At 38.4% G+C, this 14,844-nt stretch overlaps 1 protein-coding gene across 2 annotated transcripts in view; it reads left to right on the plus strand.

Annotated features, from left to right (window-relative positions):
- Positions 1-14,844, plus strand: part of myo5b (myosin VB) — a 502,861-nt gene that overhangs the window by 300,300 nt on the left and 187,717 nt on the right. For both annotated transcript variants that reach the window (XM_051928010.1, XM_051928011.1), the window contains exons 6-7: positions 5,880-6,023; positions 11,804-11,885. In XM_051928010.1, coding sequence (XP_051783970.1) covers positions 5,880-6,023; positions 11,804-11,885 — 226 coding nt within the window. The remainder of the gene's footprint in view (positions 1-5,879; positions 6,024-11,803; positions 11,886-14,844) is intronic.

The raw sequence follows: 14,844 nt of genomic DNA on the forward strand, positions 1-14,844 counted from the left end.
TTCTTGGCATTTATCCGGGCTTGGGACCGGCACAAAGAAACACACTGGTTTGTGCATCCCCTGTGGCTGGATTGCTGTATCTCAATAACTACTCATGCAAAAAAATTCCAAATCAATAGGCCTGGTCCTATGAATAAATGGAGTAGACTACAAAATTTCTGGTTACATTTAACAATTCCTACGGCAATTATCTGTGACATAGGTCAGGATATGGGGATAAGTATTAAATCAAATTGGACCAAAAACTATAGGCCTTGAGTCCGTAACAAGACAAACACAATGCAACTTGAAAGTGAGGCCAATGCTGAAGAGAGGGTTTTGTCAGCCAGTCCAATAATGGAGGTAGGACATAAAAAGCAGCTGAGTGAAACACTCACAGAGTTGAATTAATCAGTGTTGCAATGCCTTTTTTAACTTCTGCTTTCTGGGATAGGCTCCAGCTTCCCTGCCTCCCCGCTCAAGATATGTGGGTTTTGAAATGGATGGATGGATGGATGAATAATAAATGTATAATACCTGGTGACATTTTGAATCTGCATTTAAAACAAGGAATTAGCTTGTTATCCATTAGAGCTTCACATGACACTCAGACAATTACCCATGTCTAACATAAAGTAGGCAAAGTGGTAAATTGCATTTCGATCATTCATTCAGTTTTCGTAATTAATTTTTTTCCATTACACCAGGCAGCTAGGGCTTATCCCGGTATCACTGAGTGAATTTTGGTAAGAAAAAATAAAAATCAACAGAAATTATTGAGCATACCCATTGTTTTTTCCATGCCTCCCTTTATACAGTAACAGTTTGTGTCACTACTGCGCTGTTATGAAATCAGAGTCTGGAAGCAGGCATTACATTGGGCATGTCTGAAACAATTTGATCTTTTATATTTAATAATTCAGTGTAGCTAAAATAAAGTGACTCCAGAAGTAAAAGAAGGACAAATTGTTATATATTCATCATTAGTGAGTATATTTAAATTATTTGATTTCTATTTAAAAAATAATATGAAGTTTCATCTTAATCATACAACTAGAACCTATGGAAACTGGAATTACTCAGTGAAGTTTCACATGACATGACAGATCAAGATTTATAGACGAAGTGAGTGGCCATTCTCACATTCTGTTTCTGATTGTTTTGATCTTGATCTGCTGCATACAACACCAGTGCTGCAGACTTGGATTGATGGTAAATTATTCATGTGGTCCCTCGGGGCCCTAGGTGGAATAGTCATATTTTATTGCACTGTAGGAGAAGCAAAGTAAATGTATGTATGGTTTTGATAAGATTGCTTTCCAGTTGTACAATATATAAGAGAAACAGCTGGGTATTTTTTTAAAGTGAAAACAAGACTTTGATTTTATTTAAACTGATGACTTGCTATTATTTGCACTATTTATTGAACTCCATGCTACCGCCATCATGCTGAAGAGTCTGTGAGACTGACTAATCTCCTAAACTTTGCTTACATTTTCTTCAAGAACATGTATTTAATTGTGTCTCTACCAACTAAAGTCTGAGGATATAGGCCAACGGCATTTTTGGAATGATTTAACTGTTTCCTACACCCTGATTTTACTTTTCACTTTAGTCAACAAAAATTACTGTACAAACGTATGCCAGTCATCGATGAACAAAAAGTGCAGCATGGCTTCTGCCATTTCTCTTCTCATCAGCAGAAAGCAATTGCCTCCCAATGCTAACCCTCAACCTTGTTGGAAAACCACTAATATCTCAGAATCCACACTGCAAAAAGTGAAAAGTATTTACAGTTAAACGTTTATTATCTGATACTTGATTAACCATCAGGAGTGCCTACCTATTACAGTACTACTACTGCTGAGTGGTACGCTGCGAGCTTGGCACATTAGGACCACTCTCCCTTGTGCTAACACATAGAGTTCTTTCCCGTTCTTCCCTAGCACCACAGTCTCATGCTGCATTTTGAAATCACAGTGTCAGTTACTGTATGTACCTTCTCTAATGGTGTTTCCTAGCTTTTCTCTTTTGTTATAATTAATCTACTATACATTGTTATTGCCAATAAACATATACATGGAGTTGGAATTGTCACAAAATATTGAAATTTTTATAAGTTTACAAAACAGGAAAAGTGCTTCATGTATTGCTTCAACAATGAACAATATAAAGGTTGATGCTGACAAAATTGAAAAATGTGTAGGAAATGGTAATGTTATTCTGTGTTAATGTTAATGATCTTCTGTATTGTCAGTCAGTCAGTCTGTATTGTCCATCCATCCATCCATTTTCCAACCCGCTGAATCCGAACACAGGGTCACGGGGGTCTGCTGGAGCCAATCCCAGCCAACACAGGGCACAAGGCAGGAAACAATCCTGGGCAGGGTGCCAACCCACCGCAGGACACACACAAACACACCCACACATACACCAAGCACACGCTAGGGCCAATTTAGTATCGCCAATCCACCTAACCTGCATGTCTTTGGAATGTGGGAGGAAACCGGAGCGCCCGGAGGAAACCCACGCAGACACGGGGAGAACATGCAAACTCCATGCAGGGAGGACCCGGGAATCGAACCCAGGTCCCCAGATCTCCCAACTGCGAGGCAGCAGCGCTACCCACTGCGCCACCGTGCCGCCCAGTCTGTATTGTAATTTTCTTTTAAAATTGTGTTATATTATGTTTTGTTACTATGCTGTGACGTGCAGGCAGCTTGTAATGTGGTGTGCGGGAGCAGAAAGGGTAAAATGAATGCCGTAAGTGATGGGACTGAGTGAACGGCTTCTGTTCTTTAAGGGGCAGACATGCTTCTTAGGAGATGAGTGACAGGAGAATTTAAGAGAAAAAGAAAGGTGCGGCGGAAGGAAGTTAGGAGACAATAAGCAGGAGTATTGGCGGTATAGAGGAAAAAGTACATAAGTGGCAGGAGATAATCTAATTGGTAGGAAAAGCTTTCATTACTTGTTTTGGAGATGTGCTCCATAACTCAGATAATGGAGTATAAGACAGGACATAAAAAGAGTAAAACATAGAAAACCCCAGTACCTCTGAGTTATATTTGCTTATTACACATGTCGATACAATATTATATGAGTTAATTAATTTTGTTAATACTAGATTTCGTTAATATAGTTTTGTTTTGTAAATAAATACGACTATTCCCTAAAGTAATCTGCTGTATATCATTTTTAAAGTAGCTGGTCTTTTATTACGGTCTCCTGATGGATAATTGAGGTTTTACTGTATATTATGACATTAAATCTTAATCAAAAAAATTGTATTTTTGATTTTTTAGCTTATTTTAAAAATTCTTGTCAAGTAAACTTTGCTTACCTTTTGCTAAATAAACGCAAAACAACTCTCATTTAAAGTTTCTTTTGTTGATTTTTTGTAAATGCATTTTTTGCAGTGCACACACCAGATTATCCTGGGCACTTTGTTATTTCTGAATACAACCGTCCCACTACTCCTATTTCAGCCTTCCTTGACAGTCTTTTGAGATCACTGGTTAAAGGTCTTTCTTCATAAATAAACATACTAACCATGCTCTCTAGTTGTTTGATGGCTTCAGGTTTCATGGTCCTGACTATTTAATCTTTTCCAATGACATAAGCAAGAGTCCAGGACTCAGAACTGTTTCTTACCCTAAGTGCTTTCTCTAATTCCCCTAAGCACTTCTCTAATGATAACCGCTTTTTTCACCAGCTGAGTGGAGTTGCTTTTGTACAAGAGATGGCCCAAGCCCATCCATCCATCCATCCATCCATCCTCTTCCGCTTATCTTAGGTCGGGTCGCAGGGGCAGCAGCTTCAGCAGAGATACCTAGACTTCCCTCACCCCAGCCACTTCTTCTAGATCTTCCGGGAGAATCCATAGGCGTTCCCAGGCCAGTCGGGAGACATAGTTCCTCCAGCGTGTCCTGGGTCTTCCCCGGGACCTCCTCCCGATTGGATGTGCCGGAACACCTCACCAGGGAGGCATCCAGGAGGCATCCTGATCAGATGCCCGAACCACCTCATCTGACTCCTCTCGATGCGGAGGAGCAGCGGCTCTACTCTGAGCCCCTCTCGGATGACTGAGCTTCTCATCTTATCTTTAAGCTCTTTATCTATCTTTTTGAGCGCCTGGTGGCTGGGCTTGCACCCATGGGGCTCTGCCGGGCACAGTCCGAAGAGGCAACGTGGGTCCCCCTTCCCATAGGCTCACCACCTATGGGAGGGGCCAAGGAGGTCGGGTGCAGTGTGAGTTGGGTGGTGGCCGAAGGCGGGGACCTTGGCGGTCCGATCCTCGGCTACAGAAGCTGGTTCTTGGGAAGTGGAATGTCACCCAAGCTATGCCAATATCTTTATCTCCTGGATGGAAGAGTGTTTCTTTTCTTCCTACCTAGGCTTTATACCGAACCTGTACAAAAGATATTTCAAGGATTGTTTTGCTGCTGCTTTTTTCTCCGGAAGCCAGCTATAGGAATTAGTTAATGATTTTTCTACAAATACTGTCCCAAGTTTTTCTGGTTGGATGTTGTAGTATCCATTTATCTTGCGTATTCAACTTTTCCACTACAACTCTACCATGCCATTCTTTCTTTAGGACTTCAAACCTCTGTCTATTATAAGTCAACTGACTTATACAGTTACCGTTTCTACAACTCCTTCCGTTCCTAGTGTTCTAAAAACTCCCTACCTCTTTCGCAGTTCTTTCAACTCTGTTGCCCCTGCAGCGATGAAGCTAACTTCTCAAATGAAGCACTCAGAATGAAGTTCTTCTTCATCGATAGAAGATATCCTTCTCATGTTGTGGACAGGGCTCTTAATCAGGTCAGGAGTAATCCTCATAACATCTTCTCTAAGAGGAACCCCAATAACCTGCAAGTCCCTGATCCTCCTGTTCCACTCTAACATTCTCTCTCTGACAGGTCATTAAACAAAATTTCCCCATTTTGCAGACTAATCCTTCCACAGGAGCATTTTTTCCCTAACCCTACCATGATCTCCTACTGTTGACCACCTAACCTATGAAAGCATCTCATCTGCAGCTCTCTTCACAATGGAGAGCCACACCCCTCACCTGGTACTTTGAGCTGTAACAGAACTAACTGTTTCACTTCCAAATATGTCACCAACAATACCTCTCATAAATACAATATTCAACAACAGGCCTCTTGCCAGCCTAAAAATCTTATCTACAGCATTTCTTGTAGGAAGTGTCCAGCCATCTACATAGGAAAAACAGAGAGACAGGCAGAAGACTGTTTCAGGGAGCACCTTCAAACCATTAAAATTAAAAACCTTACAAATCTTATTATAGAACACTTCGCATCCTGTGATTTCTTGGTTTGTATTCTTTCCCTGGGCTTTAGAGATATTTTTCAAAGAAAAGACAGAAGAAGCTAAGCTTGTTCTCAGCCAGGAATCACATATTTTTTTCAGGTCTCAAAAAGTGACAGCTTTTTAAATTCATCATTCAGCAACTTTTTCTCACCTACTCTCCCCTTTTTTTCCTTTCGTTTCCATGTATTTGTTCCCTCAGATGTATGTTATCTGCTCATTCCTTTTCAGTGAAACACCTGATGAAGGCTATTTAGTGGAATTGTTGTATCTTTAACCTTCTTATCATGGAAACAACTATTAACTCATTTTTACTTTACTAATGTACGCTAATGCAGCCCAATCTCATCCGTTAAAACGTTTCAAGATGGAAGTAGCCAAGCATGTAACATAAAGCCAAACAAAAATCTTCAGAGAGTAGTTATAAGAAGGCAATTTTTATAGACAGTATTTGAAAGCAGGAAAACTCCTGTATTTTTAGTTAAGTAACAATAGGTAATAATATTCAAAGCTAATAATCATACAACTGAAAACATGTACTTGTTTTTTACTTCTTTTTTTTTGACAAGGCAATTGGAAATGCCAAAACAACAAGAAATGACAACAGCAGTCGCTTTGGTAAATATATTCAGATTGGGTTTGACCGACGATATCACATCATTGGTGCCAACATGAGAACATACCTGCTGGAGAAGTCAAGAGTGGTCTTTCAGGTCAGTGTCTTATTTCACAATATTGAATGCATTTTGATATGCTGGACAAATAATGAAAAAGCAGCAAAGTGTTTTTGTCAGTGTTTTGCAGTGTTAGCAGGCAATAGCATGATTGCTCTGTTTCCAAAGAGATACAATGAAAGCATAATGGTAATTGCTTTTGAGTCATTTAGCCATTCTTCTTTTGTATTCTGCATTGTCAGTAAAGCGTTGCAATCAATCATGGACAATTTTATGTAACAAAGGATTATTTTTATATACCTTGAATAGAGTATATTATGTATGTGGATGTGGCCCAAAATGTAATTAGAGGATATAAAAGGAAAAGGAAGGAAAGGAGTTTGTTTTGGTTAAAGTTAAGTAAAAGTAAAACATTTATGAGAGCTGACACTCCTTTTGTGTAACAATAGTCCTTTTTCTTAAAAAATAAAACCTTTGTGAAGTGGCCTTTAATTTAAAGTTTTAAGATATTCATGGGGGTGGGTGCTAGGGATTAAGTTGTTGTCTTACTATGTAATAAAAATTGATTATTTTTCTTTAAGATGCTGGATTTTTTGAATTTTTCAGTAAAAATTTGATCAAAAATTTTTTAAAAAGAAACTTTAAATCCTAGGACGGAATGAATGTTTGCGTGGGGGACTGTTAGAACTCCAGGGGATTCAAGCTACTCCAGAGATTCATACTGGGGGGAGCAGCATGCATACATATTGTATGTGCAGTGGTTGAAGTGGAAAGAAAGAAGAGGCTGTTTCAGCTAAAACATTTCCAGACATACTGATATTATGCTTGAAAACTCAGACAAAATTTCTAGGAGATATCATCATCCTAAAAGAGAATTATTGTATCAAGAGGATGTGAGAATTGCCAGCACGTACTGGGTGGCGTCTAACATGGAAATACTCCCTGTACTCTAAACAAAATGCAGTAACTCACAAGTTCACAGTAACAAATGAGAGGCGAGCCATCCAAAATCTTTGGGAATTTTTGTTTTCATTGTATTGCCTGCATGGAGTGCTAGTCTAATTTTTTTCTTGATGTCAGTTTTTTAACACTGAATTTCTAAATTAGGATTGTTATGTATGTGTTCAAAATGATGTGTATTTTATATTTTATTATTGTGTTTGTTGAAGTATTTAATGTGTTATCTTTCATGTGTATAAGTTATTTTTGTTAATCTCGCGTGTGATTTTTGAATCATGTACTGTCACTTTAAATGTAGTTACGTTTGTTGTTCTTTGTGGGTGGAGCCCCCTGGAGTCAGTGCCACTCTGACTCTTGAGCCCTTTCTCATGGCATTTAAATTGGCTGAGAAGGCTCAGGAGTTGGGAATCATTAAGTTTTGACAGAGTTCTGTAAGCATTGTATTTCTGTTTGGATTTACTCAATTTCTGATTATTTCATACTTTGTGTTAAGGGTTCTGATTTTGAATATCATTTTGGGACTTGTTTGGATTGCCTTTTAGGCATTGTGCAGCTTTTTTCTCATTTGAGCTTTTCATTTTTTGCAAAATAAATTCTTAACTTGCAAAAGATTCTTTACCTGGCCTTTGATATATCCTGCAGGTTTATAAGGTTATCCCACCTCCTCTAGGGCTATTGTTTATATCTTTTGGAACATTTATAGTTGTTTTACTGGTTTCTTGGTAATGGACATGGACATGAACATGCTCCAGTTGAAGCCAGCAGATAGCCTTACCTTAGGGGCCTGGCTAAAGTGAGATGAGCCTCCAAGTAGTGTTCTGGTCTGTCCCCTGAAGCCTCACACCTAGGTTTGTCATGAAGGAATCTCCAAATCATAACAAGAACATTAGAACAGTTCTGAAAAGAACAGGCCATTCAGCCCAACTAACTTGTTAATCCTATTTATTTTAATTTTCCAAAACTGAAGTCAAGTTTTGAAGGAACCTAAAGTCCTACTAACTAATTTATTCCACAAGTCTACGGTTCTTTAAGTGAAAAAAAACATTTCTAACATATGCAGAAATATTTGCCCTTAACAAGTTTACAGCCGTGCCCTTTGTTCTTGTTGAAGAGTTTGTTTCAAAGTAACAACAGGGACAGTTGTTCTGTCCATCAGCAGGATACCAGGAATTGTAAATTATTCTATTTTAGTCCAACTCAGTTGCTGCAGAATAGGGGTATTTTGTCCATAGAACATCTAGGACGTCATTCCCAGCCAACAGAAGTCATAAAGCAAATTATTTTAAAACTTCTGGTGACGTGTGTGTTACAGAATAAATCTTGTCATAGTTACTTTTTGTTGGTTAAGTGTTTTAATTTCATCATTGGTGTGATTTCCAATCATCTGAATAAATGACAGAAAACTGATTATATTGAAAAAACTTGTAATCCTATTTTCTGTGTTATTAATAAAATTTGGGTCTTTAGCCAGCAAAGGCAGAGCAGGTAGCACCAAATTTGACTTTGCTCATTCACTCTTGATTGGGTCTTATAATAAATGAGAAGCAGGAATAATCTTATGGTGTAATAGTGTGGGAGGGAAAAAAAAGTAAGAGTTCAAATACACATTGAAAACAAAGTGGAGCTCTCATAAACACAAATTGAAAAGCAATGGAGGAGATAATGGGCTGACTGGCTTCATCTGTAATATTTCTTCTATGGAAACTCGGCACCACAGCTAATATGGCAGCATGAAGTGGTATAAACAGAATAAATAAAGTAATAGTTTCCACTTGTTGTTATTATTATTATTGCTACATTTTCAGATTACTTGACAAAGTAAATAACAGATTGGAATACATTATAGTTGTTTACATTTATATATATGTATATATGTGTATGTATGTATATGTATATATATATATATATATATATATATATATAATATTTTATGGGCCCGGACACAGACAGGCGGACAGCGATGGTTCAACCAACACTTGTTTATTATACATAACTACTATTTACAACAGTGCACCTAACCCTAAACAACTCCCCCAAAATCCAGGCCTTTAACCAATCCCTCTTTCTTCAGGCTGCCTTCACTCCTCTCCAACAAGACTTGGTCCTCTCCTCACCTGACTCCAGCCCTCGAATGGAGGGAGGCAGCCCCTTTTATCCCTACCCGGACGTGCTCCAGGTGCCTCCCGATTAGCTTTCGCCGGCACTCCCCAGTGCGGGTGTGGAGGAAACGCTGAGGGCCAGGGCTCGCCAGACATTGGGGTGCCCCCTGGCGGTGACCACGGGCCCCTATAGGGTTGAGCTTCCATGCTCAGTTCCTGTGGTCCCCAAAGACACCAGGGCGGTCACCCCTTCGTGGTCTGGAGGAGGTGCAATCCCTCCTCTGGTCCTTCCGGGCATCCTGGCTGGGTGCTACCCCCAGTCGCTTGCCACACTATATATATATATATATATATATATATATATATATATATATATATATATATATATAATATATTTTATGGTACTAAAGGAATAATATCACACCAATTTGCTTATTTTTCGTACATCTTTTTGGAAAGAGTTTAATTTAAGTTGATGTAGAAATGCCTTGTTTAATATGAAGACATCACTAAGTGCCTTTAAGTTGGGGATGTATTGATTCAGCTCATTTTTTGCTTGCATGAAATGTAATATTTGCTTCCTAATCCAAATCTAATATATGTTCCGATTTAATATTTGAATAGCTTAGATAGATATTTCATTCTTATGAGCTAGATTTTTGTATCTTTTGATTGATGGGGGACATCTCTTTGAAGAATGTAATAGGAAAGAGAGACAGAAGATATTTTGCATATTGCAGTAAGCAGAGACACAAACTCTTTCAGTAAAGTGTCTCTATCTATTTGTTATGGCTCAGCCAAACTAAGCAAAAGAGGAAACTATACAGGACCAGGAAATAAATGCAGTTCAAGAAACAACACAAGAGGTAAAACCTGTAGCACCTGTAGAGTGATCAGAAGACTTAGCCGAAAACATTAAGCAAACTCGTAGTCAAAAGGACATGTAAGAGAATCGAAACTACAAAATCACACTAAAGAAGTGCAGTACAAAGCAATGGTAGTTTTTTGTTTATTCAAACACAGGTAATGAACTGAGTGTCACACTGGTATTTAACATTACATGCCAATGCACTCCCCCTGCAATCAAAAGTGTCTTTATGAACAGCAACAGCCACACAAACCAACCAACAAAACAAAAAAAAGAAGTAGCAATGCTGCAAATAAGGCAGCTTCACAGCACCAAGTCATGAAAATGCATTTATTAAAAAAAATGACAAAGGTTGTAACGAGAAAAGAATAGAGGCAAGAGAATGTTTAGGGATCAACCCCATATACTTGAGAAAATGGTGAGCATAAGGCCAAAATACAAAAATCTGAGCGATATTCATGGACCGAGTCCAACACTAGGATGAAAGCAATAGAGAGGGCATGAAGGCTTTATAGGGGAGAGGAAGGAAAGAGGCGTGTTGGTTGGGCTGCACCCGGAAGTGACGTCAAGCGTGGGGTTGGAAGTGGAGCCTGCAGAGGGAACTGGAAGTGGGGTTAGGTTGGTTTTCCTTCTGAGGATCTGTTGAAAAAGAAGTATGAGTGTGCACTGCCAACCCTTGATCTGGCGTAATGACATTTAGTCAAGCCCGTCAGCTGCCTCCTATGTGCAATGTGTGTGACAAAGTTCAACAAGTACAAGAGGACAGAGATGACCATCTTTTACGGAAAAATATCTTAGTGCGACTTTACTTAAAATTACTAAGTACTTTTATGTGCAGTTCAGTCCTCTTCAGCATCAAGTATGATTTGTTTCTGCCCTAGTCTCCAAAGTTAAGGACCCTCTGTAGCCATATTGCTTTTGGCTCTTGTGGTGAGTTCCTCCATTTTCGGTGACCAGAAGTGAGCTACCCAACACAAAAGTGATAAAATTCTTCTTTTGAAATGTTCAGCATTCTCTTGAAAGAGAGAAGAAAATACTTTGAGGCATTTAGAGTTCCTCATCATTTCTCTGAAGATTTTTGATCGGCCCACAACTTAGTCCTCATGAGAGGCAGGAGTAAACTATTGCAGTGTGTAGATTAAGAATTTTAGATTATGAATGCTGTCAAAGGATAAAAAGGCAGGCCTTGGAAAAAATGAATGACACAAGAAGAATCTCAAATTTAAAATTTCCTGTGCCTTATGAAAACTAATCCTGTTTTTCTATATTCAGTGGACGAACGTTTATCAAAATGCAGTGTTTACCTCCTGGAGCCATGTTTCATTAGCATTCCCAGGCTGCATCAGCATGCATACAACAGCAGAGACATGTAAAAAAAAAAAAATAATAAAAAAAACCACAAGGGTACAGACTCACAGGACAAATAATTCAATCAATCAACCCAAAAATGTATATGGTTCTATTACTGTGCTGTAAAATTTAAATCCTGAAATAAACAATGTGCGTGCATTTAGTTATTGAAGACATTTGGAAAATGCACATAATGTAAGAGCCATATATTTGTTATTTTCAGTAAGCTCTCTCACGTGATTTGTAATACTTACTACCATACACCAAAAGCTCATGTCTTCTGTACTGCATTTAGAAATCAACATTCTCAGCTTTAATAAATGGTCTGACTTTTTTTCCCATTCTGTCTGCTGAATTATTAAGGTAATGGCCATTTTATCTTCTAATTATATGTATTACTATGTTTTTCATACAGTATTGAATGCAATGTTTGCTTTTTCTTTATAAAATGTTTAATTGCTTACTGAAATTTTTTATGATCCTGTAAGGCACTATATGAGTATTTAAGTAATCGGACAATTTAACATTTTCTTTTGTTACAGGCAGAAGATGAGAGAAACTACCATATATTTTACCAACTGTGTGCCTCGTCAAGTTTGCCAGAGTTTAAGGATTTAGCTCTAAGTAAGTATTTTAGCTTTAATTGGGTATAATGGTCTGTATTGATCAATTGGTAGTCAATTTCATAAACTAGGTGTAGCTATCAGAAGGACTATGTGCTATTTATATACTGTAAGGGACGGCCAGCAGCCTTACCTGCCTGGGATGCCCATGAGATGGAAGGTTCAGGAGAGAGCATGCACATGACATTATCTCCTCTGCAGCAGTAGATGACAGCCATCTCTTGGTAGCAGCAGTGCATCATGGGACACGGAGTTCTTTGACTCAGCCCTGTTGGCTTCCATGGGTGCTGCCAGGGGGTGCTACAGGGACTGGGGGCCGTATTTTATGGGGTTTCCATCTCACCTGGACGTACTCCTGTGTGAAAGTTAAAAGGAGCTGCCTGCCTCAGATGGATGAGCCAGAGTCCGGTCGAAGTTGTGGAGGAGGCAGTGGAAGAGTGACCAAGAGAGAGTAGGGAGAAAAGAGTTATTGTGTTCTGCTGTGCTTATTGTACTTGTGGCTGTGGTGGGAAACGCTTGATTCAAAGTGTTTCCCACAACAAAAGACTCTTTGTGTCTTTTAACTTGTGTCCATGCCTGCTTGTGTTGGGTGTTTGGGGAGCTGGAGTGCCCTCTGGTGGCCACAGTATGCAATTATTTGTTTGAAAGTAGCAGTGGTTAATAAAGTAGTCCCTATGATTTTAATGTTTATAATCTATGTAATGCACAGAGGTTATGGCTGCGGTTTTTCATTCTTATTTAAAGGAATTCACTACTTGAAAATTATATATATTTTTCTGTTACTTAGCCCATGTAGTTTATAGTGGCGGCTAAGAAAAAATTTTAATCACATACTTTGATGCAAAATGGAGTGAAAATGTTTATGATATAATACAAGTAAGTAGTGACAGTGCTGTACAATGGCAAACAATGTGAAAAATATTCATGGAAGAAAAGAAAAAGAAGTCTCGCATTACTTTTGTCCCATAATCCACATGTCCGTTATCCAGTCATATGCTCAAAACGTGCTACAATATTTTTTGTTGAAATAGTGTTAAATAAACAGCATACATCATAAACCGGAACCTAAAGCATCATTGGATTGCCGTTTTCAATTGAAGACAGGATTTTTGACCAACAAATGAGGGTGAGAAGCAAGTTTTCAATTTAAAAAGTCCTCCTGATGAGGCTTTAGGTTTCCTCTTTATGATGTTGGCTAATAACTCTTGATGTAACTATTTAATGAGGATTAAACAAAAAAGCATGCGTTTTGGAGATTTTGAGCATATGACTGGATAACTGACATGTGGATTATGTGACATGAGTAACATGATTTTTTTTTTTCCCCATGGACATTTTTCACATCATTTGCCATCGTACAGCGTTAGTCACTATTGAGTTCTATTTAAAGCTTCTGATTAAGTGTTGTTACTGCCAGCAATTAGCATATTAAAAATTTCTGTGATTACATTATTTTAACACAACCTGTAAATGTGTTAAATTTATTCCGGTCAATATGACAGCACTTCATACTTAATGAAGCAACCCCAAATTAATCCAAGTCTGTTAATAGTAGCAGCAGGTAACCGGTGCTTGATCCTTTGTCGTGTTATTTCTTGAAATTAATTTTATCCACACAAACCAGTAGAATTGCCAATCATCCCTTAAGCTGTGTTTTATTGTGTAAGGTCCTATTGTGACCTTATTTTCCCTTTTTATATTTTTATTGTGTAGACTGTAATAAAATGTCTAAAATTGCATACACTCATTTTTTGTTTATTACTATAATAAGGATCTTGTAGGTTATAGAAGGCACTCTTGAGCCATTATTAAACCCAAGTATTACTGGGGTGGGGCAGAAAGGAGAGGTTAGGAGCAGGCGCTGATACAGTGCATTGCTGCACCCACCACATGACAAACCAACTCAGGATCTCAGATTAGGGCCCGAGTGCAGCCATGTAACGGGTGACACCTCAGCACCACACTAGTTCAGATGGAATGGAACCAGTGTGAGGTTTTTTATGGTGGCTGGAGTGCCAATTCTGCCACCAACCCCCAGGTTTTCCCTGGAGGGCGTACATGCAGGGCTGGATGCAGATTAAAGTCATACCCAGGATGGAGCACTAAAATAGAAGTGGGAAAAATGGCAATGCTCAATATAAATGAAGAAAAACAGTAAACCATAATTTCCCTGTGGGCCTTCTTAATATGAGGTCAATGACTTCATAGCAGGGGTGTCAGGTAAAGTAACCGTATTAAACTCTTCTATTTTACCTCCCATCCCACTCTCTCTATGTCTCCTTCATCATTGGCCTCTCTAGCTCCCGCCAGTCAATCTCCTATTCTTCAGTCCTTTTTTCTCTTGAGTCAGGTTTGGACTGGCCATCTTTTAAGTCCTGACCATGAAATACATCCAAGGTCAGCAATAACCTTTGAAATTCCTAGCTTGCTCTTGAAGAATTTTACTGTAGTCATTCAAAGCAAAAAATTAGTAATTATCTGACGACAGTTGTAGTTTTAAGCCATAAAAATCAACTTTTCTCAGCATTGTAGAATCAGAATATGTGCTTATCTCGATGGCGAATTTTTGACCCTATCACCAGACTTCCAATTAATTCGAAGTAGAAGGCAAAATTATACTCCAAGTAGTAGATCACCATGGGGCAAACACTTTATGCTGTGAATCCTTGATGAAATTGTAAACCATTGGGATAATTGAAAATCTATATATAGGAGATATTCCTTCAAAATGGGAAAAAGAAATTACAAATCTTAAGGAGGTCTGCTGAATGATATCATGATGCATTTTTACAACAAAGTTCCCAACTTCTTTAAAGACAAATTATGATTTATTCATTATTACCCTTTACCTAAAGAAAGGACATTGTATAAAATGATATTGCTTGGATAAATCTGTTCTTGTTGGAGTGTTGTATTCTGTGGACACTGAGACAAATTTTGTTTTTGTCAAGCCATTTCAG

The sequence above is a fragment of the Erpetoichthys calabaricus genome, chromosome 5 (genome assembly GCF_900747795.2).
Source record: "Erpetoichthys calabaricus chromosome 5, fErpCal1.3, whole genome shotgun sequence".
NCBI classification, from domain to species: domain Eukaryota; kingdom Metazoa; phylum Chordata; class Cladistia; order Polypteriformes; family Polypteridae; genus Erpetoichthys; species Erpetoichthys calabaricus.